The 26648-nt window shown below is 43.2% G+C and overlaps 2 protein-coding genes across 3 annotated transcripts in view; one reads left to right on the forward strand and one right to left on the reverse strand.

Annotated features, from left to right (window-relative positions):
• PAMR1 (peptidase domain containing associated with muscle regeneration 1) overlaps positions 1-4859 on the reverse strand; it is a 163522-nt gene extending 158663 nt beyond the window's left edge. The window contains exons 1-2 of one of the 2 annotated variants that reach the window (XM_061201599.1): positions 4774-4859; positions 3626-3729 (exon numbers count right to left, since the gene is read on the reverse strand). The gene's annotated coding sequence lies outside the window, so the exon portion shown is untranslated. Of the gene's footprint in view, positions 1-3625; positions 3730-4378; positions 4454-4773 lie in introns of those variants that run through there. The other variant, XM_061201598.1, reaches the window with a different exon arrangement.
• Positions 4860-4950: 91 nt separating this feature from the next.
• Positions 4951-7367, forward strand: FJX1 (four-jointed box kinase 1). Its single transcript, XM_061201601.1, has one exon. The coding sequence runs from the start codon at positions 5174-5176 to the stop codon at positions 6485-6487; it is 1314 nt and encodes a 437-aa protein (XP_061057584.1). The 5' UTR covers positions 4951-5173; the 3' UTR covers positions 6488-7367.
• The last annotated feature ends 19281 nt before the right edge of the window (positions 7368-26648 follow it).

A 26648-nucleotide genomic window follows, 5' to 3' on the forward strand; every position in this document is an offset into this window, starting at 1 on the left:
AGGTTGATTGCAAAGACTGTATGTTTCCAGACCTCCTTCTAGCTATCCAGCAAGATTTACCTAGAGCCAGGTGTATATATTACCTGCCCCTGACAGCCAGGTGTGTAAAGATGAGACAGTTACGCAGTTCTTGGGAGACCCAGATCGTGGTCAAATAGAGAGATGCCAAGAAAAGGAAAAAGATCCCCAAGCAGAAAAATAAGGTACCCTAGGCAGAGACAGAGTAGAGAAGAAGGAAACACAAATAATGAAACTGCAGCCCAGAGAGACTCGAAAGCTACCTGAAGTCACACAGCTAGTAACAGCTAAAGCAGGAGTCATACCCAGTTTCAAGGAATATTGTACTCCTCTCCCTGACATGGTCTTTCCCACTCTTCCCTTTTGTAGAAGCATCTAGAGGGTGAATTTGGGGGCCTCTATCTTCGGGAGGGGCTTGTAACTCAGAAGACCCAGGAAAGGTTAGGATTGAATGAGGCAGAGTAGTGAGAGGAAAGCAGCTGCCCAAGGCTAGCTGGAGGCTCTGGGATTTCAACAAGAGCGGCACTGGGAACCCTGCTACGGTCCAGTTGGGAAGGAAGAGAGCAAAATTTTCAGGGAAGATGCTCATCTGGGGCATAAAGAGGGTGCACTGGTCAGGGTCGCCACCTGTATCATGCCTCTCAAGACCCAAGTGAGGCTTGGTGGAGGACAGCAACAGGAAAAGAAGGAGACCCCCATCTGGGCAACGAAGCAGAGAAACAGGAAGGAGAGGGAATGATAAAAACTAGGAGTTTGGGATTAACAGGTACACGTTACTATGTATAAAATAGATAAACAACCAGGACCTACTGTATAGCACAGGGAACTCTATTCAGTATCTTGTAATTAGCTATAATGGAAAAGAATCTGAAAAAGAAGATATATACATGTATAACTGAATCACTTTGCTATACACTTGAAACTAACACATTGTAAATTAACTATACTTCAATTTTTTTAAAAAACTATAAAAATAGTGGACTCTTGGATAGTCTTTCAAGAGTTTTAAATACAGGAACTAATTTAATCACCACAGTAAGCTGTAAGGTTTTTCACTATTAATTAATTACTGTTAATCATCAGATATTATATTATTGTAATTAGTATCAATAATACCAACAACACTATTATTACTGTGTTTTATAGATGAGGACACTGAGGCACGGAGAGGTCAAGTAACTTACTCAGAGTCACACACTTGGTAAGTTTTAAATCTGGACACTCTGGCTTGAGGGGTTCACACTCTTAACCATTTCACTTGATAGCAACCACAGAGAACATTTCAAAGCAAAATTTAATCTGAGTTGGATCTACTTTGATTTAATTCAATAATTTTTATATCTGACATCTTCCTAGTAGTTTACAATTTGCAAAGAGTTTGGCCTCCATCATTCTGGAATCTTAGCCCGGCCATTTACTTGCTGTGTAACTTCAGGCCAGTTACTGGCTAAGTTTCGGTTTTCCCATCTGTACAGTGGGGACAAGACTACTGGTCGGGAGGGCGAAAGGAGAACACATGTGCAGGGCTCAGTCCTGTGGCAAGCCCATAATAAGCACTCAGTAAGCGTTTGCTGGTAATGTTGTTGTGGTTATTATCAACGTCTCACGGGAACTTCACAACAATCCTGTGAGGGAGGTAGGATTTATTATCCTTGTTTCTCAGATGTGGAAACTGGAACTCATAGAAGGGAAATAACTAGCCAGAAAGGAAAACAGCCAGCAAGAGGAAATACCAGACTTAGAAAATCTCCCAACTCCCAGCCTGCTGCCCTGCACCCAACCCTCAACTCCACCTCCTCTCTCTTCCCCAGGAGGCACTGTTCTAGGAAGCAGATCATCCTTCAAACAGGACTGTGGATGAGTGTGAAGCAATTGGAAGCTGAGGCTCAGGGAGAAGTTCTGAGGACTGTGAAGAAAGTTCTCCGGGTGAAAATAGGTTCCTATGTAGGGAAAGATGAATAGCACCTCCCCTCATCCCCAAGCAACTGCCAGAGGGGCCGGCCTGAGGTCACACATTGTGAACAACTGTGCCCTGTGCCCTCCCAAGGAGCCCCAGGGGGGTGGCAGTAGGTGGGGGGTGTCCTCAGGCCAGGAAGTAAAGAAGAATGGGAGTGTCTTCATCTTACAGGTAAACAGAGGAGTGTTTTTAAACACTGCCTAAAAAAATCTCTTATATAATGCATTTAAAGTGCATTCTACCTTGGGTTTGTTTTTTGTTTCTCTTTTATTTCTGCGGTTTTCTGTAATTCTGCATTTCAATGCATTTGTTCAAGTTTCTATTAGCGCATCCTGTTCTGGTACCCAGTGCATTCAGTCCCGTGGCTACAGGCTAAGAGCTACAATAGAGTCAGTCCATCTTCCGAGGTGTAAGATCCTAGCTGACTGCTTTAAGGCTTTAGTTTCTTTGTCAATGCTGGTAATGTGATTGGAAGATTCTGGGATTTGGGGTATCTGAGTTGAAGTCATCCCTCGCAGATTGAAAATCATGTGCTTCCTTCTCTTACATTATGTGGATCCATCACCAATCTTTTTTTCCTTTTATGTATGAAAGCTCTTATTTTGTATCTTTTAGGGGTAAGCAGTTTTTTAAAAAATACCTTGATACATGCTACTTGCAGAGCTTTATCTTATGAACATTCCAATGATTTATTGAGCAAATTGTTACTGAACACCCACTAAGTACCAGGCATTGTGCCAGGCAGCCATAAAACAACAGACAAGGCAGACTCCTCACAAAGTTTACAGTGAACTATACCTTATAGTTACTTATAGTTTTTTTAACAGCTACAAAGACAAAGACACCAACTACTCTGGATTTCCCCATATCCCCCAGGAGATGGCATGGGCCATGGTAGCCAAGTAATAGTCTCAGACTTTAACTTAAACAATTAACCGACCTGCTGAAAATGTATACTTCTTTCTAGTTAGATGATATTCTACTTAATGCCCACAAGGTGGGGATCTTGCTTACAGTTTACCCAAGCTGAAAGCAATGCATTCAAAAAAAAAAACAAAAAATTCTCAGAAGTTAAACCAAAAGACAAAAAATTAAATTCAATTTATTGAGCACCTTTTTAGTGCAATATCCTATATTAGGTGGTAAGACAAATAGAAAGTTGTTAAGATATAGTCCCTGCCTTGTAGGGAAAGATGGGGGTAAGGAGCTTGCACAGAGCAGGAAGACGGTACCTTTTAATGAATTAAGGTAGTATAGTAATAGTAATTTCATCATCAGGTAAGATCTATTAAAAGGCATGAGGCAGCCACCATGGGGTGCAGAAGAGATTCAACAAAGACCCCACACTTCAGCCAATATGGAAACACTTGAGGGTACACTGGGTCAGCTCTGGAAGTCCCCAGATGTGCTCTCTGGATGCCTCTGCTTAGTCACAAACCTTAGGGTTTCTTAAAATGTTCATTCTTTGGAGAAAAAAATATAATCAGTGCCAGGTAATGAGCTGATGCAGTTGAAAACCCCCAGTTGCATTTGATGGGGCCGGGGGGGGGGGGGGCGGTAAATACAAAAGAAACACATGAAAGGAAACAAATTTCAAACTCCTGCTTTCAGAGGTGGATTCCACCCCCCACCCCTCGTCTTGTGTCTCACCTGGGAAATGTTGGTTTAGATCTGGGAGAGGGTCTCACGCAGAGGTAAGAGGGAGAGCCGATTCTTAGCCAAGAGCCTTCCTGGTGGATTGAACCCAAAAGTGGCTGGAAGACAATGTGGTTTGCTGTTTACTTTTTCTTTTTTATTATTTTTATTATTTTTTTTTTTTTTGCTCCTCCACCCCTCCCCCCAACCACTTCTTCCCTTAAACCATTAAACCAGTAAGTCAAATGCAATATGGGTTTGTTCTTTTTTGTTTTTTTTGTTTTTCATTCGTTGAATTGAAAATCACATTTGGGGCATAAAGTGACAGTGGGTTTTTAAAAAACGAGAATGCTGGCAACTTGATAAAAATAGTGAACTTTCTTGATAGAGGGAAAATCAAGTGGCATGCTGCCCAGAGACCCCAGTTTGAATTTTAGTTTCTCCACTTGCTACTTCTGGGATCTTGAGCAAGCCCCATCCCATCTCTGTCCCTCAGTTTCCTCATGGGCAAAATAATATCGTTTCGTAGAGAAACGGTCTCTAAGGCCCCCTCCTCCGCACTAAGTCGGATCCTGGGTTGTAAGGCTCTCCTGGCAACCTGATCATCTCCCTAGAATGTGAGCTCCGTGAGCACGGGACCTCATCTGTGGATTTTAATGCTCTGTGACCAGAACCGAGGACAGTTTGTTGAATGGAACCTGCCTAGGGGTTCTTGCACAGTGAGGCTGAATTCCCGGTGAGTCCCTTGGGAAAGGCGGAACGACCAACCTCAAAGCGCACAGCCCTCAGTGACCAGTGTGGTGAGCGTGCTCGGGAAAGGAGGTGTCGGTTCAAAGTTGTTTGCTGCAGATGGTTCTTCTAACCCGGCAGGAGTCACCTCCTCAGTGGCTCGGAGAGCTCCCCAAGGGTTTACATAAGGCAGGGTGAATCACACCCACCGTCGGAAACGGAGAAGGCAAAGGGACCTGCCCCAATACACCCCGGGGGGCGCCGGGAGCGTGCTGGGGGTTAGTCTGAACTTTGCTGGAGGTCAGGAGCTGCCCAGGCAAAGGGACTCCACGACCACTCCAACCCCCGCGAGAGCCAGCGGCGCGTCTCACCCACCCAGCGCGACTCCAGCTCTGTGCCGCCCGCTCCGACGCCCCCGCGCGGGCGCCGCCTACCTGGCTTCCTGCTCCCAGCCCCTAAGTCCCCGACTGAGTGTGAGGCCGCTTCTCCCGCCTGGAAGGAGCCATCGCCGCTTTAAAGGGAAGAGGAGGGGAAGGGGGCGGGGAGAGGCGGCGGAGGAGGGGGAGGGGGAATCCTCCGTCGCTCCCACGTGGTCCGGGCGCCTGTGAATCGCGCCCGCCGGAGGGTCTCACAGCGAAATACAAAAGCAGCTGGGAAGCGGCAGCGAGGCGAGTTCTCAGTGCCGGGCAGAGCCCCGCAGCGCCCCGCGGCAGTGATGGAGCTGAGGCGCCCGGAGCCCCGGAGCCGACGAGCTGCCGAGCCCGCGTCGCCGCCGGGACCCGGGCTCCTGGGCTCGGCTTGAAGCGGCGGCGGCACCGGCGCGGCCGGGGAAGCATGGGCAGGAGGATGCGGGGCGCCTCCGCCACCGCGGGGCTCTGGCTGCTGGCGCTGGGCTCGCTGCTGGCGCTGTGGGGCGGGCTCCTGCCGCCGCGGACCGAGCTGCCCGCCTCCCGGCCGCCGGAAGACCGACTCCCGCGGCGCCCGGCCCGGAGCGGCGGCCGGGAGCCCGCGCCTCGCTTCCCTCTGCCCCCGCCCCTGGCGCGGGACGCCCGCGGCGGCTCCCTGAAAACTTTCCGAGCGCTGCTCACCTTGGCGGCGGGCGCAGATGGCCCGCCTGGGCAGCCCCCGGGTGAGCGCAGGCGACACGTGCCAACCGGACGGCCCTGGCCTGAGGAACGCGCCGCGGTGCACGGGGGCGTCTTCTGGAGCCGCGGCCTGGAGGAGCAGGTGCCCCGGGGCTTCTCGGAGGCCCAGGCGGCGTCTTGGCTGGAGGCGGCGCGCGGCGCCCGGGTGGTGGCCCTGGAGCGCGGGGGCTGCGGGCGCAGCTCCAACCGGCTGGCCCGCTTCGCCGACGGCACCCGCGCCTGCGTGCGCTATGGCATCAACCCCGAGCAGATACAGGGCGAGGCCCTGTCCTACTACCTGGCGCGCTTGCTGGGCCTCCAGCGCCACGTGCCGCCGCTGGCACTGGCCCGGGTGGAGGCTCGGGGCGCGCAGTGGGCTCAGGTGCAGGAGGAGCTTCGTGCCGCTCACTGGACCGAGGGCAGCGTGGTGAGCCTGACTCGCTGGCTGCCCAACCTCACGGACGTGGTGGTGCCCGCGCCCTGGCGCTCTGAGGACGGCCATCTGCGGCCCCTGCGCGCCACCGGGGGCGAGCTGGCCAACCGCAGCCGGGCGGAGCTGGTAGACCTGGTGCAATGGACCGACTTGATCCTCTTCGACTACCTGACGGCCAACTTTGATCGGCTTGTCAGCAACCTCTTCAGCCTGCAGTGGGACCCGCGGGTCATGCAGCGCGCCACGAGCAACCTGCACCGCGGCCCCGGCGGGGCGCTGGTCTTTCTGGACAATGAGGCGGGCTTGGTGCACGGCTACCGGGTGGCGGGCATGTGGGACAAGTATAACGAGCCGCTGCTGCAGTCTGTGTGCGTGTTCCGCGAGCGGACTGCGCGGCGCGTCCTGGAGCTGCACCGCGGCCAGGACGCGGCCGCCCGGCTGCTGCGCCTCTACCAGCACCACGAGCCTCGCTTCCCGGAGCTGGCCGCCCTCGCCGACCCCCACGCTCAGCTGCTGCAGCGCCGCCTCGACTTCCTCGCCAAGCACATTTTGCACTGTAAGGCTAAGTACGGCCGCCGACCGGGGACTTAGCATCCCCCGGAGGAGGAGGAGAGAGAGAGACCCCTGACTGGGGAATGGATGATGGGGGAAGGGCCGTCGCCTCAGCCACCGCCCGGGACCAGCCGGCCAACGCCCAGCTGGAGACCCGAGCGCGAAGGCGGCTAAAAACTTAAGCTTTACCCACCTGCCCCTTTCTCTCAGTCCCAAGCTGTGTCCTTTCAAAGTTCTGGGAGGACGAACTCACCGAGGCGAGAAGTGTAACATTTCCTCCACCCAGCCTATAAAAGGATTCTTCCCTGTGCCAGCACGGAGTTTGCATCCAAAGAAACTGGCTGCTGCCGGAGTTTGGCCCCCGGGTGGCCGTCTCTGTAGGAGATACATCCTATTTCTTGGCCCCCTCATTCCCCTTCCGAAAAAGGAAAATTTCTATTTGAGCCATTGAGCTAATTCTTCAGTTTCCTACCAAACGCAGCGCTGGTGGCCCCGGAGCAGGGCTATGACATTGGCTGGTGGAGCCCCCTTCCTGTGTTCTCCCTTTGTTCCGGCTCCGTGATGGTGAGATCACTGTTAAGAGCTGGGGAACCGCTCCCGATAGGACAAAGGGAGCAGGACCTGCAGAATGGAGGGAGTCCTGCAGACGCTGGCAATTTGACTTGTTCCTTACAGCTTGTCATTTCGGCCTGAAGGCTACAAATGCAGGACCGGCTGTATGCATTGATTCAAATAATGAATTTCTTCTTCCTCCCCCTTCCCAACCGTCCATAATTTTGACAATGATGATGTTCACCAGAAGGAAAAAAAAAAAAAAAGTTTCATGCACTTTACTTTGTTTTTATTTTAATTTTTTATTAAGAAAAACTTTTTTTATTTGACAAAATTTGCCTTCTATGTGTATATATATGCATAAAGTGTGGTGTAAATATACTAAACAAACTTATATTTCAATAAAAGGGAGTTTAAAATTTAGAATTTAATTCCTGTGGTTTTAACTGTTTGAGGTATCTGATGCCCTGCCTGGTTTTAGAATAAGGTCTAGGGTTTCTCCCTTGTGGATGTGCTTTCAAAACAAAGGATGCATGTATATCCCAGCTGTGACCATGGAACTTACAGAATTGAACAAAGACAAGAGCAAATTCCCTGTCCTGCTCACTCAAATGAACCCTAGTGCTGGAAATTTCAGAGTTCAGCATAGAACATGCGGGATGGTGGAGAGAGACATGGATGGAAAGTATTCTATTACCTGACAAAACTGTGATATAAAAGGATTTCACTGTAATTCAGTCCTATATTAATCATTTGTCAAATATGATAGAACCAGATGTATAGACTAAAATATGACAAATGCCCCCCCCCCCTTTAAACTTAACTGCTCTGGTCATGTGTTGCACCTGATTTTCAGCATTGTAAGTACCATGCATCACGATGTGTACAGATGATAAGCTGAGCACATACTGCATACAGGTAGAGAAAGTCATAAATTAATTCTTCTCTTTAATCTCCCAGCGTAAATTCCATTGCATCCAGGAGATCATAATCTCCAACATCTGGACTCATCCAGCTCTCTTAAGAGATTGTACTGTTCCCCACCCCACCCCCCCAAGTACTAATTGCATGGTCCCCTCAGAGTAGCCATTGTGAGACCAGGAATGTGTGTAGTACTTTGTATATGGCATTTGGACCCTTACTTCTTGGTGACTTCAAACAGGAAATGTCTTTGTATTTTCTTAAGCTGCTTTTTGACCCATAGGGGAGAGGAGAGGCAGTCAGTGTGTGTCTTTTTTTTTTTTTATGACCCATTGGTGTTTTATCTTGGCATTTTATTTGATATGTGGGTCCAAATGATCTTGCCTGTTATCTTCTTTTTATTTAATGACCTTTAACTCAAAGCAACTTTTGGCTACTTTAATAGATTTTTATTTGACTTGCATTTGTAAACCTAGGGTTTTATAGACTCGTGATGGTATTAAATCTCTGTGGGTTTCCCTTCTCACTGTGCATTACAACACAGCGTGTAATTTAACGATTTAACACCATCCTTATGTTTCAGTGCCTCTGCTAAGCCAGCTCAAAAAAGAGTCCATAAAGTTTGTAGGGTAAGCCAAATATTTTCGTGATACAGGGTAGTGATAATGGCAAATACATCTTTTTCAAGACATTGTTAATGTGAAACCTCTGATAGTTACATCTTTCAAAAAGAAACATTTTCCATTTCTGATGATTGATAACTATATGAGATTTCCTGCCCAAATCAGCAGAGGCTGCTCCAAGAAAAGGATAAATATTCAGCAATGTGCATGCTTACCCGACATGTTCATGGAGGAAAACCATGGGCAGAGCTAAGTTAGAAGTTTCACAGATGCACAGGAAATATACCCTGACTCCCATATAACTTCTGCACTGGTAAATTCTGGGCCAGCTGCATTCTCCACATTCCTCCTAAACTTCAGTTTCAAGCCCAGACTTGACCATGGTTAACCCAGAGCAAGAAACGAGGCATAATTTAAATGGCTCTTCTCAGATTCTTTAGTGAACCATATCTGCCTGTTCGAGAAATAAGTTTAATTACACGGTGGAGTTGTTAAGGGAACCAAGACTTAATTACAGAGAAGAGGTTTTAACTGTTGCTATTCCTTGTGGTAATCGGTAGTCTGTGGCATGGAAAGATCAATTAACGTTTTGCCATGGTCAGTGAATGCTGCTAGGACCAAATCATTTTTCAGATGAAGAAAAAGAAAAAGAACTTTCAGGCTGCAGCATGATGTAAAAGAGTAAGAGGTTCTGCAGGCAGACTATATTCTGAATTCTGTCCCTCACCTATTTGCTTTCAGCAAGTCATTTAACTTAGTTCCCTCATCTATGAAATGGAGATTCAATCAGTATTGTGGGATTTAAATGTTAACATATAGAACATAAGGACACACATAGGTACTTTAAAAAAACTCACTTCCTATTGCTCTTAAACAAAAAAAACTCTTGCCTTTCTTACGCTTCAGTAAATTTCTACTAATTTTCATTATCAAAGCCAAATCTAAAAATGTCCAAGATGAGGTCCAGTTTTTGAAATTAGTAATAAACTAATTTTTAAGTGCTTGAGAACCCTATTCTAGCATATGATCCTATGCAAAGCACTGGATCATATGGCCAGGGGCACAGGCTTGATCTCTATGTGGGCTCGAGTGGGTGGTTTCAGGACCCAAGCAGACCCCCTGTACCACAGGCAGCTATACTACAAATATACGAGGGTGATTTTTTTTAAAGTAGATGGCTCATTGCAAATCCATCATCACTTCTGGAAAGCATCAAAAAGTGATGAATCTTTGCAAGAAGAACAATCCTCCTCCAATTTCCTTCTGCCAGGAGAAAGTAGGCAGTTGACCTTTATTGCCTGGATTTGACTGTTGATTAATTCACTTTGTCAATGACATAGTTCTAAACTCTATTAAGAGTACTTGCTCTCCTGTCTTCGAATCAGGGAGAAAAAGAAATTATTTTAACACCTCTCAGCACTCTCTACCTTCTGCCGACCACTGCAGCTAGGAGAGTCCTCTTAAGGCGTAGAGGTTGATTATGTGGATTAAATGAGTAACTATTTGTAACATTCTCAGAACAGTGCCTGGCACAGGGTAAATGCAATACGGAGTGTTTGTTTATTCGTGGGGTAGATCATTTTCTTCTCTTAAGTCAAAACCAGAGGCATTTTGAGTCCCAGGCAGGCTCCTCTTTCATAATCCTGCTGTATCTCTGCAATCATAGAACACCTTCTACATGCTTCTATTTTGGCTCAGGAAAACCAGCCAGAGTGCATGAGTCTGGCAGGAATTACCTAAAGCCCACAGTTGTCAGCTGGTTGTCTCCTTTCTGAGATTGCCCTCTGTGTGAGTTGTCACATGCAGCCCCCTCTTTTTCACAGGGAGGCTGTGATTCTGTTTCTCATATGGCTCATCAGCTCCAGGGAGCAGTAAGCTGTGGAATTGTGTACCTTCTGAGCTACCCAGCTGCCATGGATCATCCAAGCCTGGGCACTGATTATTTGTCCCTCCACACATCTGCCCCCTCCCACAGAGCCACTGATCCCTGTGGTGTAAGGTTGGCAGGAGTATTAAAGAAAGAGTGGGGACTCCGGTTGACCCAAAAGCACAGGATTTGCTCCAGAAAGAAATAGAATGTCAGCTGCCGATGTGGATGGAAATCACAGGGCAAGAGTTGACACCCACCTCCAAGCATACTTTGATCATTAGAGTCAAGTGGAAAGGATACTGCGAGTCAAGAGATTCAGGCTACTTCTGAGTCACGTGACTTGGGAAGGTCATTTCCCTCTCTGGCTCCAGGTGTCTTACCTGGAACAGGGGGTGTTTCATTAGACTGGTAAGTTTACTATTTTTGTCACCAGAACTCATAGTAAGACACACACTTTACATTGTGACCGAGCATGCGCGCGCGCCCACGCACGCACAGGCGCACACACACGCGCGCACACACACACACACACTCTACTCAACTGAAACAAGTTCCACAAGACAGTCTGTACGACACACTTTTATATTCAATTCAATTTTATTCTATTCCTCATCTTCCTCTACTTCCCAGTGCTAGTCGTGACCCTCTAAACTGATTTAATAACTCATCAGTGCGGCATAGTCTACACTATGCAAAGTACTGGATTAGGTGATTGGTAAGCTCCTTTCCAGCTCTAAGATTCTAGGGAAATTCCATTTATAACCAGTTCACCACCTACTATTATTTTTTTCCCCAAAGGGAATACAAGCAGATTTCAATTTTCTACACTCTTTAAAAACAAAAGACTGACGTATATTTCAAAACGTAATTGGAAGAACTGCTCAAAATCTCACCTAGGGTCTTTTATAAACACCTTCGAGATCCCCTAAATGAGGGTGGGACATAACTTTCGATCTGTTCCTACCATGTGGGAGCAAATAGTATTGTTGCGTGGCTTTGGAAGGAAAAAAAAATTCTTTGCATCTCTGCATCAACATGGCCCAAGGACGACTCAAGGGGACAGTTTCTTTTCTGTGTATTCATAAAGATCAGATGTAGGAGTCATAATTTTTTAATGTGACTGTTTTACCAATTTCTCTTTCTGTGTCCTGCTGTGGGAGAAACTGCATTAATAAACTATGTCTCAATGCTGCCTAGCTGGAATTTTTTTCTCTGCAGGACTCCATCAAATATAGCTAAAGGAGTGCTCATTTTATTTATTCAACTTTCTTTCCATTCTGGATATGTCTTCTTGACACTTCTGAATTTTTTCTCTTAATGGTACCTTAATTTTTCTTAGGAGAATAGAGAACTGATTGTTCACTGAATAACAACAACAAAAAAAGAGCTCTTTTTTTCCCTTTCTTTGATGCCATATGGTATCTTTTATGACTTTAACAGTTATATTACACCCTATCCAGAAAAAATTAAATAGCTTATGGAACTGGACTTTTTCCAGTATCAGCCCACAGATTTTACTTTGCTGAGAAATTGTGGGTTAATAATAGAGAAGTGTCACTTTTAATTTGATGGTCCTACATCATGCATTTGTCTCTGCCTGTTTACACCTTCCCCTTAGTAATTTTTTAAATGCTTGTTAAAGTCTTTGTCACCATCTTACAAATGGCCTGAAGAAGCAAGGAGAGTAGGGAATGACCATAGCCATGATCTTTTTTTCTTTTTCTTTTTAGTTGTGATAAAATATACACATCACAAAATTTGCCATTTTAACCATTGTTAAGTGTACAGTTCAGTGATATGAATGTGGTGCAACCATACCACTACCTATTTCCAAAATTTTTTCATCAGTCCAAACAAGCTCTGTCATCATTAAGCCATATATCCCCATTCCTCCCTTCCCCCAGCCTCTGATAACTTCTAATCTACTTTCTATCTCTATGAACTTGCCTAGTCTCAATATTTCATATAAATGGAATCATACAATATTTGTCCTTTTTTGTCTGTCCTCTTTCACTTACACAACCGTGATCCTCGTCCTGGAGGCAACATGATAGAATGTAAGCAGTATCATTTGGGAACTGGTAAAACTGGGTTTGGGTCTGATTTCCACCATTTAATAGCCCTGGATTTTCATACCAATTGATGAACTCCTCATTTTCCTCATCTGGAAAAACAATGGGAGGACTAGATGTTCTCTAGAATCCCTTTCAACTCTAGAAAAATGCCATGTTCTTATGTACAGCAACCCTGCAAATGAATTTCATCCCTAACTTCCAGTCTCTTTTCTCTACCTGAAGACTCAGTAACTTTTTCGGTGCCTCCTTAAAAAGTCTCAGGTCATATGCTAGGTCATGTGGAGTCAGTGGCGAGCAAGATATGTAAGGTACCTGCCTTCAAGGAGCTTAGAGTTTAGTGGGGAAGATGGAAAATAATCTAGCAGAAACAAAATGTTTTTGTTTTATACCAAAATCAATGGTATAAGAGAGGAAAGTGCTATGGGGCCACACAACAGACTTTGTAAACTGGTCTGAAGGTGGGGAAGTCAAAGAAGTCTTACAAGTTGCCCTTGTGTTTATCTTTGAATTTTAGGGAAGTCTCAAAGAAAAGGAAACTACAAAAAGAGGGATTTTCATAGTATTTCTGAAGATGTCCTGCTGACAAGACTGCAGGGAGGCTTGATCTCTACAGTTTGTCTTGGAGGGTTAAGGGAGTCCCGTGATGGTGGTTTAAGCTTTTTTGCAACAGGGATGCCACCTTCTTTCTGCAATATGACATACATTTAAATATTAGTCATCCTGACATTGTGTTCATGGGAAGGTAGAAATTCATATCATATGCTATAGAAATTCATGTCATGGGGAAATTACTTCTTTTTTTTTAAATTTTATTTTGTTTATTTCTTTATACAGCAGGTTCTCATTAGTCATCAATTTTACACACATCAGTGTATACATGTCAATCCCAATCGCTCAATTCATCACACCACCATCACCACCACCCCGCCGCTTTCCCAACTTGGTGTCCATACGTTTGTTCTCTACATCTGTGCCTCAATTTCTGCCCTGCAAACCGGTTCATCTGTACCATTTTTCTAGGTTCCACATATATGCATTAATATACGATATCTGTTTTTCTCTTTCTGACTTACTTCACTCTGTATGACAGTCTCTAGATCCATCCACGTCTCAACAAATGACCCAATTTTGTTCCTTTTTATGGCTGAGTAATATTCCATTGTATATATGTACCACAACTTCTTTATCCGTTCGTCTGTTGATGGGCATTTAGGTTGCTTCCATGACCTGGCTATTGTAAATAGTGCTGCAATGAACATTGAGGTGCATGTCTCCTTTTGAATTATGGTTTTCTCTGGGTATATGCCCAGTAGTGGGATTGCTGGATCATATGGTAATTCTATTTTTAGTTTTTTAAGGAACCTCCATACTGTTCTCCATAGTGGCTCTATCAATTTACATTCCCACCAACAGTGCAAGAGGGTTCCCTTTTCTCCACACCCTCTCCAGCATTTGTTGTTTGTAGATTTTCTGATGATGCCCATTCTAACTAGTGTGAGGTGATACCTCATTGTAGTTTTCATGTGCATTTCTCTAATAATTAGTTATGTTGAGCAGCTTTTCATGTGCATTTCTCTAATAATTAGTTATGTTGAGCAGCTTTTCATGTGCATTTCTCTAATAATTAGTTATGTTGAGCAGCTTTTCATGTGCTTCGTGGCCGTCTGTATGTCTTCTTTGGAGAAATGTCTATTTAGGTCTTCTGCCCATTTTTGGATTGGGTTGTTTGTTTTTTTAATATTGAGCAGCATGAGCTGTTTATATATTTTGGAGATTAATCCTTTGTCTGTTGATTCGTTTGCAAACATTTTCTCCCATTCTGAGGGTTGTTTTTTCGTCTTGTTTATGGTTTCCTTTGCTATGCAAAAGCTTTGAAGTTTCATTAGGTCCCATTTGTTTATTTTTGTTTTTATTTCCATTACTCTAGGAGGTGGATCAAAAAAGATCTTGCTGTGATTTATGTCAAAGAGTGTTATTCCTATGTTTTCCTCTAAGAGTTTTATAGTGTCCGGTCTTACATTTAGGTCTCCAATCCATTTTGAGTTTATTTTTGTGTATGGTGTTAGGGAGTGTTCTAATTTCATTCTTTTACATCCAGTTTTCCCAGCACCACTTATTGAAGAGACTGTCTTTTCTCCATTGTATACCCTTGCCTCCTTTGTCATAGATTAGCTGACCATAGGTGCGTGGGTTTATCTCTGGGCTTTCTATCTTGTTCCATTGATCTATATTTCTGTTTTTGTGCCAGTACCATATTGTCTTGATTACTGTAGCTTTATAGTATAGTCTGAAGTCAGGGAGTCTGATTCCTCCAGCTCCGTTCTTTTTCCCTCAAGACTGCTTTGGCTATTTGGGGTCTTCGGGTCACCATACAAATTTTAAGATTTTTTGTTCTAGTGCCATAAAAAATGCCATTGGTAATTTGATAGGGATTGCATTGAATCTGTAGATTGCTTTGGGTAGTATAGTCATTTTCACAATATTGATTCTTCCAATCCAAGAACATGGTATATCTCTCCATCTGTTGGTATCATATTTAATTTCTTTTATCAGTGTCATAGTTTTCTGCATACAGGTCTTTTGTCTCCCTAGGTAGGTATATTCCTAGGTATTTTATTCTTTTTGTTGCAGTGGTAAATGGGAGTGTTTCCTTAATTTCTTTTTCAGATTTTTCATCATTAGTGTATAGGGATGCAAGAGATTTCTGTGCATTAATTTTGTATCCTACAACTTTACCAAATTCATTGATTAGCTCTAGTAGTTTTCTGGTGGCATCTTTAGGATTCTCTGTGTATAGTATCATGTCATCTGCAAACAGTGACAGTTTTACTTCTTCTTTTCCAATTTGTATTCTTTTTATTTCTTTTTCTTCTCTGATTGCCGTGGCTAGGACTTCCAAAACTATGTTGAATAATAGTGGTGGGAGTGGACATCCTTGTCTCGTTCCTGATCTTAAAGGAAATGCTTTCAGTTTTTCACCATTGAGAATGATGTTTGCTGTGGGTTTGTCATATACGGTCTTAATTATGTTGAGGTAGGTTCCCTCTATGCCCACTTTCTTTTTTATCATAAATTTATCATAAGTTTTTATCATAAATGAGTGTTGAATTTTGTCAAAAGCTTTTTCTGTATCTATTGAGATGATCATATGGTTTTTCTTCTTCAATTTGTTAATATGGTTTATCACATTGATTGATTTGTGTATATTGAAGAATCCTTGCATCCCTGGGATAAATCCCACTTGATCATGGTGTATGACACTTTTAATACGTTGTTGGATTCTGTTTGCTAGTATTTTGTTGAGGATTTTTGCATCTATATTCATCAGTGATATTGGTCTGTAATTTTCTTTTTTGTAGTATCTTTGTCTGATTTTGGTATCAGGGTGATGGTGGCCTTATAGAATGAGTTTGGGAGTGTTCCTTCCTCTGCAATTCTTTGGAAGCATTTGAGAAGGATGGCTGTTAGCTCTCCTCTAAATGGTTGATAGAATTCACCTGTGAAGCCGTCTGGTCCTGGACTTTTGTTTGTTGGAAGATTTTTAATCACAGTTTCAATTTCATTACTTGTGATTTGTCTGTTCATATTTTCTATTTCTTCCTGGTTCAGTCTTGGAAGGTTATACCTTTCTAAGAACTTGTCCATTTTATTGGCATAGAGTTGCTTGTAGTAGTCTCTTAGGATGCTTTGTATTTCTGCAGTGTCTGTTGTAACTTCTCCTTTTTCATTTCTAATTTTATTGATTTGAGTCCTCTCCCTCTTTTTCTTGATGAATCTGGCTAATGGCTTATCAATTTTGTTTATCTTCTCAAAGAACCAGCTTTTAGTTTTATTGATCTTTGCTATTGTTTTCTTTGTTTCTATTTCATTTTTTTCCACTCTGATCTTTATGATTTCTTTCCTTCTGCTAACTTTGGGTTTTGTTTGTTCTTCTTTCTCTAAAGCATCCTTCTGAAAGGATCCTTCTGAATCCTTTTACTGGAAGGTTTCCTATCTCTACTTCATTTAGTTGTTTTTCTTGGGTTTTATCTTGTTCCTTCATCTGGTACATAGCCCTCTGCCTTGTCATCTTGTCTCTCTTTCTGTGATTGTGGTTTTTATTCCACAGGCTGCAGGATTGTAGTTCTTGCTTCTGCTGTCTGTCCTCTCGGAAATTACTTCTGTCAATAATATTAATAACTCCTTTTGCTGAACAAGTATTAACAAACAAGACTTTGTGTTAGGCATTTTGCATGGTTGCTATGGAATTAGCAATGATAACCCTGGATTGAATATTTTCTTTACAGGTGTGGAAACTAAGGCTCAAAAAGTAAACTTCCCACACGGCTTGAAGAGGTGGGGCAGTGACTTGAAGACAAATCTGTCTATTTCCAAAGAATAGGTTATACTTTTTCCTTTTGTCTTTCTTTCTTTTTTTATTCCTCTTTTTAAAATATTAGTCTTTTCTAATTGGTTTCTTTTAATATCTTCTCTTTGTCTTTGATGTCCTGTAATTTCAGTATGATGTATTTGGATGTGGATTTATTTTTCTTCTTTTCTGATAGGAACCTACTCATTCCTCCTTCCCCCTAACCCCTGGCAACTACTGATCATTTTACTGTCTCCATAGTTTTGCCTATTCCAGAATGTCATATAGTTGGAATCATATAGTATGTAGCCTTTTCAGATTAACTTCTTTCCCTTAGTAATAAGCATTTAAGTTTCCTCTATGTATTTTCATGGCTTGATAGCTCATTTCTTTTTAGTGCTGAATAATATTCCATTGCCTGAATATACAACAGTTTATTTATCCCTTCGTCTACTGAAGAATATCTTGGTTACTTCCACGTTTTGGCAATTACAAATAAAGCTGTGGTGTGCATCCATGTGCAGGATTTTTTGTGGACATAAGTTTTCAGCTCCTTTGGGTAAATACCAAGAAGTGTAATTGCTGGGCCTTATGGTAAGAGTATGTTTAATTTTGTAAGAAACTGCCAACCTCTCTTCCAAAGTAGTACTTCGTTCTTTTTCAAAACTTCCAAGTCATTTAAAAAATATTTTCTTTTCTCACATTTTCAAGATGTATTCAGTCATTTAATATATTTAACCATTTAAAAGTATACATCTGATTACTCTAGTATTTGGAGTTCTGGGATAGTTTAATCCTACCGTTTGTGTGTCTCCTGACTTTTATACATATAGGGTTGCAAAGTAAAATACAGAACATCCAGTTAACTTTAAATTTTAGGTAAACAATAAGGTTTTAGTATTAGTATACTTTAGTTTTAGTATAAGTTTTTAGTATGTTGCAAGCAATATTTGGAATATGTTTATATTAAAAATTATTTGTTGTTTATCTGAAATTCAAAGTTACTTAGATTTCTTGTTTTGTTTTATTTCCCTAAATCTGGCAATCTGACTCACAGAAGCTTTGTATTTTGTAATTCTGGATTGTAAACTCATGTTCATCTAGGCTTTTATCTGCGATACTCACATTTTGTTTGGGTTGAAGATGTGTCCTCCCCAAGAAGTTTTTATTTCCTTGTGTCAGGCACCCCAGGGTTAGAGGCAAAACTGGCTCACTTTTATATTATTTATTTTGCCTGGGAGTCAAGGTCCTAGAAGGTAGTGTAAATTTAAGTACTAAATGTGTATGATGACAGGAGGAGTCTTCCCAGGCTGGTTATTTTCCCCAACCAGAGTTCAGGCTAAAATCCCCTCTCACCTCTCCCTTTGCTGGAAGGATAGAGTTTTCCTTTGAGGGTCTTAGCTTTGTGAAGGTCTTGGAAAGATCCAAATACACCACCACTGTCCCAAAGCTGGGGCACATTAAACCCAAATCGTTTGATTACAAAGATCAGACACACACACACACCCCATCAGAGCAGCCCGAATTTCAGTTCATACCTATCACTCTGATTTTGATTCTCTCTTTGTTTTGGACCCCCGGGAATTTTCTGTACATTTTTATGAGCTCAGATATGCATTTAAGAAGCTGTTTGTTATAGTTTGTAAAACATTTATAGGTGTCTTATCAAGGGAAGGTTTTTAGGTCATGTAGTTTGCCTTATTGCTGGAAACAAAGTCCACCTGAGCTCTTTCTAAACCCTGCTATCAAATCCTGCTTGCAATAAGCTGGCCCTTACTTAAGGATTAGATGCCCTATTTGGTTATTCAGAGAGATTTCCCCACAGTGGAGACATTTACTTTAATAGGATTTGACCTGAAATAATCCATGAAACAAGTGACCCAGGAGTCAATAACAAATTCTGTTCTGTTTGCCACAGCAAGTTTGAGATATAAGCCAGGAAAATGATTAAAAGGGAAGAAGAAAGGAAAAGATTGGGAACAAGAGGAAAGGGGAGTGAGGAGGATTGTTAAAAAAGAATAACATGTGGTAGAGTGTCAAAGGGCAGCCTTTGCCTCTGGAACATCTATCCCTCAGATTGACCTTCAGTCAGCATCAGAGCCAGCAAAAGTGATGCCACATTGCAGGCAAAAGAGCTAGTACCTCAGCACGTTACATTTAGGGTTAAAGAAAAGTCAAGTATCTTCAGGGAAAATTACTTTCCATCTACAGTCAGCTTCCTGCCACCACCACAGCTCCCAAATATGCAAAATCCAGCCATCACCACTGAGGACCACACTCTACCAACCTTGTGAAGAAAACAAACCCTTGGCCAACACATGTGAATCTCAACCTTGCATTTCCAGGGTCGGTGCATTTGGCTTCACCGTTTAGTGCACCCATCTCTAATGACCTATTAGCAACATCCAAAATGCTAATGAATGAAGAGGTTAAGCATCTTTGACTTCTGAAGGCATCAAGCTAATAAAAAAGATGTCCAAAAAAAGTTGCTGTGTGGCTCCCTTCTCCTCCATCTCTTTGCAGCTGAGACCATCCAAACTCTCCCTATAATATAACAGTCATGACCCAACTCCACATTAAATGTGTGTCTCTTCCAATGCTGTGATCCTGGGTGCATGACTCATACATATGAATTATTGTCATGCCTCTAGATTTAGCAACTTGGAAGTTGGTGCTTCATGTGAAATCCCTGTTGGGTTGTTTTCAAGTGATTACTCATGGCCCAGATATGTGCAGTATATATCAGTACAGTTATGTTGGTTATTAGACTATTGAAATACTTCTAGCTAGGTTGATAAATGCCTACAGCCAGGAGTTCCCAGAGTGCCTCTCCTACTTGCCCAAGCACCCAGCCCTTCTCCTGAACAACCCCACACACCTTCCCATGATCCAGCCGCTAACAGGTTGACACCTGGAACAGTGGGCAGTCTCTTGGACCAGTGCTCCAACACTAAGACCAACAGTAAGTTCTGATTGCTCCTTATGTGATTTGAATATCATCTCCTGGATATAAGGTATAATGGTACAAATTCCTAAAACAGTAGACTTGTCATCCTAAGCCCTATCTTTGGTTCCCCTGTTTTAGTCAAAGTTTTCATCTATTTGGAAAGCAGACAATGGGCATCTATTTATTCCACAAATATTTCCTGGCTGCTTACTTTGGGTCAGGCAGTATTAGATGGTGGGAACAGGTCAGTAAACTAGAGAGACATGGTTTCTGATCTTCTGGAGTGTAGTGTCTGGTAGAGGAGACAGACATTAAGCAAATCATTACTGTAATAAATGAGCTGACAGCAAAATACATGGTCCTATGAGAGTGTTAATAGGGAACAACCTCACATTGGAGGTTGAGGGATGTGGCATTTAAACAGAGACCAGAGCAATGAGTGGAAGTCAGCCAGCGTTAGAGGGGAAAAGAGGGAGCAGAGAGCATTTTAATCAGAAGGAATTGCATGTTTGAGGCCCTGAGAAAAGGAGCTTGAAATGAAAGAAGGTCAGTGTAATTGGAGAGAGTGGTCCCAGAAAGAGAATTGCAGGATCTGAGACTGCGCAGGTAGGTAGGCACCTGCTGAGTGCCAGGCACCAAGGGCAGGAAATGCATAACGTGGCCTTTGTCCCTTAGCCATATTCTCTAGCATGGTGGTAAAAGGCTGGATTCTAGAGGGAGATGTTCTTGGTTCCAATACAGGCTCCTCTATTTTTTGGCTCTATCACCTTGGGCAGTTACTTATACTCCTTGACCTTTAGTCTCCTCAGCTGAAAATAGGAATAATAAGACCTTCCTTTTGTTACCGAACCAAACTTGGGTCTGCTTGCCTGAGTGCAGTAAAGCCAATCTACTGACACCGGGTGGTGGTGAAGGAAAGTACAGCGTTTATTGCAGGGCACCAAGCAAGGAGTACAGGCAGCTAGTGCTTAAAAGGCCCAAATTCCCCGAAGACTTTCAGGGAAACGTTTATAAAGACAGGGTGAGGGAGGGCGGTTGTGGGGTGTGTGATCAGCTTGTGGAAATTCTTCTGATTGGTTGGTGATGAGGTAATCGGGAGTCAACATCCTCAACCTTCTGGTTCCAACCAGAAGGGGGTCTACATGCTTGTGGGCAGCATACTGTTAACTTCTTCCACCTGGTGGGGGTTTCAGTATCTGCAAAACAGCTCAAAGGACACGGCTCAGAATATTATCTATAGCCCTTGAGGAGGAACTAAATGTCCTTGACTTTGATGGCTAACCTATTATTATTTTGTCTTGCTTGACTGTTTTCCTTTCTTTCTGCATTTTCTCACTTCTCTGGTTAAATTTATTCTTTGAACTCAGGGAAAGCCTAGGAGGCCAAAGTTTTCCTACAGATAAGAGGCAGGTGGAAGACATGGTAGGGGTGGGGGTCTGTTCCTGGAAGGCCCCATGGGGTCCTGCTTAGTTACACTTTCATGAGTTAATATATGTAAAGCACTTAGAAAAACACCTAGCACATAGCAAGGAAACAGGAAATATTAGGAACTGACCACTAGGACACAAGAAAGAAGTAAAGGCACAGACAGATTAAGTGGCTCCTTTTCTACCCATTTCTACCCAGTTTAAATGTGGTTCCGTGGCAAAATATTCTGTGTTTAATCATCCCCTTAAAGACACCCAGTGTTGTCTGTGTTATTATCACATCAATAGTTCACAAGAAGGTTACTCACTGACCCCCTTCCCATGACCCACTCTATCAAAAGCAGGTTCCATATGTATTTGGGTGTTCATTACCGATTCTTTCCTGAAAAAATCTCTCAGCATATTCTTCAAAAAAAAAGCCACAGAAACCTGGTGATAGAAGATCATCCAGAGTCAAAGAAATAAGGTCATCATCTACAGAGCTGTTTAAAAAAAAAAAGAACGAACCAAAGAGATTAAAACCACCTGAAATTGATCACCATGAGAAATAGAAGGAAAAAGAAATTCAAACTGGAAAAGGCACAGCAAGACCCAGCAGTACTTCTGACAGGTTTACAAAAGACTTTCCCGAGTGCTTAGCTGGTGCCCATAGAAATGCACAGGGACCTGGGAGGAAACAAATCATCCCAGGATGCCATGGCAAGATTACAGATCCCTGGGGATTCTGTGGAGCTGTCATCAAAGCAATCATCGCATTAATCACCCTGGGCAGGAATGAGAGAAATTGGAGGTGAAAAGGGTCTATTAAATTCTTGGGTCTTTCCCCAGAGAATGCCACATGGAGATCACTCTGTGAAATGCACTCTCATGAACTCAATAAACTTTGGGATTATCCAAGCTAAAGGCAGGAAGCTCTTCCCTTGAGGTTATTATTTTCTTCAGTCTGGTGGGCCTGGGGATTTTTCACTCATCTCTGCTGTCCCCACATCCTGTGAAAGACCATGCACATGAAGTTCAGTTGGCCTGACTGTCCCCTTTGCAGAAAGGGACCGCAAAACATTTCCTACCAGGAGGACTAAGAAGATGGAGTGAACATTTGTCATGGTTGTGGCCACCCAGCATCCATTTCTTCAAGAGCATCTGGTTTACTCTGGGAAGTTACCCAGTTGTGGGTAATTTTGCTGAGTCCTAAATTTAGATGCCCCCATACAGCCAACAAGTGGGTATGTGATCTAAACTCAGTCCACTGGATTCTCCCTTTTAAGACTTTGCTTCTTAAGCAAGAAAAAAATCAAAACTTAAAGCCTATTTCTTCAAGCTGGTGAGATAGTCGAGGGGTTCCTGCTATCAGAACTTTTTGCAGCTGCCTGGGACCTGTCTCTTCCAAAGCAAGTTGTCTCTTCCTTAGGTTTACCAGAGTTTGTTTCTGTTGCTTACAATTAAAGATCCCAAGAATATTCAAAAAGTAGGGGGAGTAGAAATAATGTCTGGAAAGATTCTCTGACAACAGATATCTCACCTAAAGCATTGTCACAGAGCTAGATAAGAGTGAAGACTGCAGGGTCAGGTGAAGAAAGGTATCTGCCTCTCCCCATCAGGTTGATGGCATAGTGTGGCCTTCGACCTACCTGGTCTCCTTGTTCTGACCTGGCCGTGGAGCTGTGGAAAGGCAGGCTTAGTGGCATTGTGGGTTTCCCTGTACCCAGCAGTGTGTTGGTAAATGTTTAACATTTGGGTTTGGGTAGAGAGAGGGAGAGAGGTTGATTTGTAATGTTTGCCAATTTCCATGGTGTCAATACTCCCACCATGGCCAATTTCAAGCTACCAATGTGCTGTCACTGAAAACAGAGTTGGGGAGAGACATGTACTATCAGCTCTCCTAAGTCAGTGTGGGCCAGTTCCACCTCTACCCCTCTAACTATGGCAGCTGCATAGGAAAGCTTCCAGGTAATAATAATGGCTAGTGTTTATTAAACACTTTACCTTGTGCGGGGTACCACTCTAAACATTTCACATGTATCAACTCATTTAATCTAATCATGACCTCTAAGGTAGGTACGAGTCTCACGCCCATTTTACAGATAAGGAAACGGAAATACAAAGAGAATAAGAAATTGTTCAAAATCATAAGGCTTGGAAGTTGATGTGCCATGACTTGATCCCTGATAATTTACTCCAGAGATGTCTCACTTAACCAGGACACTCTGCTAACAGACAGAATCAGACTATGAAAGGCTTCTGCCTTCTAGAGCATGGCCTCAGACTCAACATCCCAGCAGAAACGGCAGTGACAAACTCAACAGAGTTTTTTCTCTTTGAGTCCAGATTTTATTTTCTGTATGTGCAGCCTGATTATTTACGCCCCATCTCCCATCAAAAGGATGGGAGGTAGCTTGAAATAGTAGTAGCTGACAGTTATGAGGACATACTAGGGACCATTTACTTATCCTACATTTTATCTCATCTTCACAATAATCCTTTAGAGATAGGAGTTATTCTACCCACTTGCAGATAAGGAAACTAAAGCTCATTTAAAGTTGATCTACCAAAGCCCACATCACTAGTGTGACCAAAGCAAAGCAGATTTTTTAAAAATTCTCTTTATTTCATTGATGAGGAAACAGGCACGGAGCGGTGCAGTAACTTTTTCCACGTGACATGATTCATGCAGATGCAAACCCCAGTCCACCGCTGCCCAAGCCCATGTTTGTCCCACCATTCCAGTGACTTCTTCTATTGAGCAAACCCCCTGACAACGCAGCCAGAAGTGATTTTCCTAGAAAGCCCTGTCTGGGTGACTTAGGAAGGCGACTCTGCCAGGTGCCCGCTGAAAGACCAACTGCTATTTCATGGCTCAAAATGCGTCCTCCTAACCTCCTGCCATTTGCACTGAGTCAACACTTTTCCCTCTGAAAAGCTCGTCTCTCTGCTAAGATCAGCAACAGGTTAAAAGCAACATCAAAAGAATAATGAGTTTGGTTTCTGGTGACTTCTGATCTTCTCCTGGAACTTACCTATGGGCACTGGGCTAGATGGGGAGGGGCATCCCCAGAGTGCAGGATTCTCCTTGTGTGCGATGCTAGAGCTGGCTTTTCTGGGTATATCTAAGACCCAGCCTGACTGCCGTGACAGGTGTGGTATGGATGAGGTGCTCCCATTATTGGTGATAATGAGACTTTTCAGTGTCTGTCAGTTACGAAACAATTGATGTCATCAAGTGACTGGCAGCTTCTCAACTAGCTTACTGCTCGGAGGCAGGGCTGCTGAAACGTGGGCTGCTTTGAGTAAGTGCTGATGCTGGTTCGGGAAGGGTTAACACGCCCCAGTGTGCCTGCCTTAGCTCTTCCAGCAGAGGGAGGAGGGGGTGGGGTGGAGGTGAGCCATGTGTCACATTCAGACACATATCCATAGCAAAACAGTAGAGAAACAGTTTTAAACCATATTGTTCCCTGTTCTGGTTTGCATACTAATATCTTTGGGATTACTTTTTCTTGCTCTGGCAACCTGTCACCTGTAACAGGAGGAAAGGCAGGCAACAGAGAGCCTAAAGGACCGAGCAGCATGCCCTTGTTTTTATGGAGTTGCCTTGTGGGTCTTTGAACTAATTTAGGGACTGATGGTGGAGCCGTCCTGCAGGCACACCTGAGAATCCCCCAAGGTACATCTCAACACTTCTTCTGCTCCAAATAATAAATACAAAAGATACCCAGCCTCAAAAAATCAAGCATAAAATTATCATGTGATCCAGCAATCTCACTTCTGGGTATATACCCCCCAAAACTGAAAGCAGGGACTCAGATATTTGCACACCTATCGACAGATAACTGGATAAAGCAACTGTGACATATACACAACACAGAAAAATATTTAGTCTTAAAAAGGAAGGAAGTTCTGACACATGCTACAATGTGAACGAACCTTGAAGACATTATGCCAAGTTTATAAAAGAAGTCAGACATAAAAATATAAATATTTTGTGATTCCTCTTCTGTGAGGTACCTAAAATAATCAAATTCATGGAGACAGAAAGTAGAATGGTGGTTGCCAGGGGCTGGAGGGATGGAGAAATGGGGAGTTTTTGTTTAATGGGTAAAGGAGTTTCAGTTGGGAAAGATGAAAACATGTATACATTTATTGCACAACGATGGAAATGCACTTAATGCCACTGCACTGTACACTTAAAATGGTTAAAATGGTAAATATTATGTTGTGTCTATTTTGCCACATATTTAAAAAGAAAGACACTCAGCACACTGCATGTATTGAGAGAGTACCTACAGAGCTTGGAATTCATTGCCATAATCTGTAAAGTGTCCTACAAATGTTAGCTAAACGTGCACACTTGCCTTACCTTACTTCTTCTTCAGGGAAGTATCATCAGCTTCTTTTGACAGAGGAGGAAACTGAATTTCAGAGGGGTAAAAACTCAGTTGCCCAGGTTCCACTGTAGTGCTGGAGGGTTTAAACCTTGATCTGCCTGTCACCAAACGCAGCACAATTTACACACTGCAAAATGCCTGAAAAAAAGCCCACTCTTTCAGGGTGATCATATGCCAGTCAGATGAAGCTGAACTTACCTGCTCTCTGAAACATGGGAGACCCAAACTGAGAAATACTTCAGAATTCATCAGTAAGAAAAGTCTAACTTATAATTCATAGAACTGAAATATATAGATGCTCTGATAACAGCTAAGTGAAGAGAGACCTGAAGAATTTCCCTAATAAAGATGCAACTATCTGTCATGTGTGGCTGTGGTTGGCTTATAGAAATAGTTTCACAGGACTCAAAGCATTCCCCTGTCACCAAGAGAGTCATGCCTGAACTGCATTGGTAATAACCACAAACCACTGGTTATTTTTCTAAACCCAGTTGGAATAACTTACTTACGCCTGGCCAGGTCTCTCTCTTGGTTTGAAATGGTTATGATGTGTCATTCTCAGTATGTTTTTCTTATAGCTTTGAAGGTCTTGCGGATGTATGCTTTCCCAAGGTATTTATGCCCCCCTCCAAATATTTATATTAGGAAGTACCTTATAGTCTGAACCATACAGTATAGCACAGTGATTAAGATCATGGACTCTGGGGTCCTACTGCCAGGGCACGAATCCTGGCTCTACCACTTCCTGCTTATATGACCTTGACTTTGGGCAAATTATTTTGCTTCTTTGTGCCTCAATTTCTTCATCTGTGATATGGGGATAATAATAGTACATACTGCATTGGATTATTCATGAGATTTAATTTCTTTGATTACAATGACGCATCTCATTTCCCAAATTCCAGTGATATAGAAAAGGTTCTAAGATCATTTATCTTCAGAAGTGCCCCGATGACTATTTCAGGAGAGGAAGAGGCAGGGACTGGGAGGTGAGGAAAGGTGGCTTTGAACCAAGTATAAGCATCATACATTCTCCTCTGGTACCAGTTACTGTGATA

The sequence above is a fragment of the Eubalaena glacialis genome, chromosome 10 (assembly GCF_028564815.1).
Source record: "Eubalaena glacialis isolate mEubGla1 chromosome 10, mEubGla1.1.hap2.+ XY, whole genome shotgun sequence".
Taxonomy (NCBI): domain Eukaryota; kingdom Metazoa; phylum Chordata; class Mammalia; order Artiodactyla; family Balaenidae; genus Eubalaena; species Eubalaena glacialis.

Excerpts from the sequence above, each read along its gene's own strand:
- FJX1 (XM_061201601.1), top strand. The coding sequence starts at position 5,174 with ATGGGCAGGAGGATGCGGGGCGCCTCCGCCACCGCGGGGCTCTGGCTG.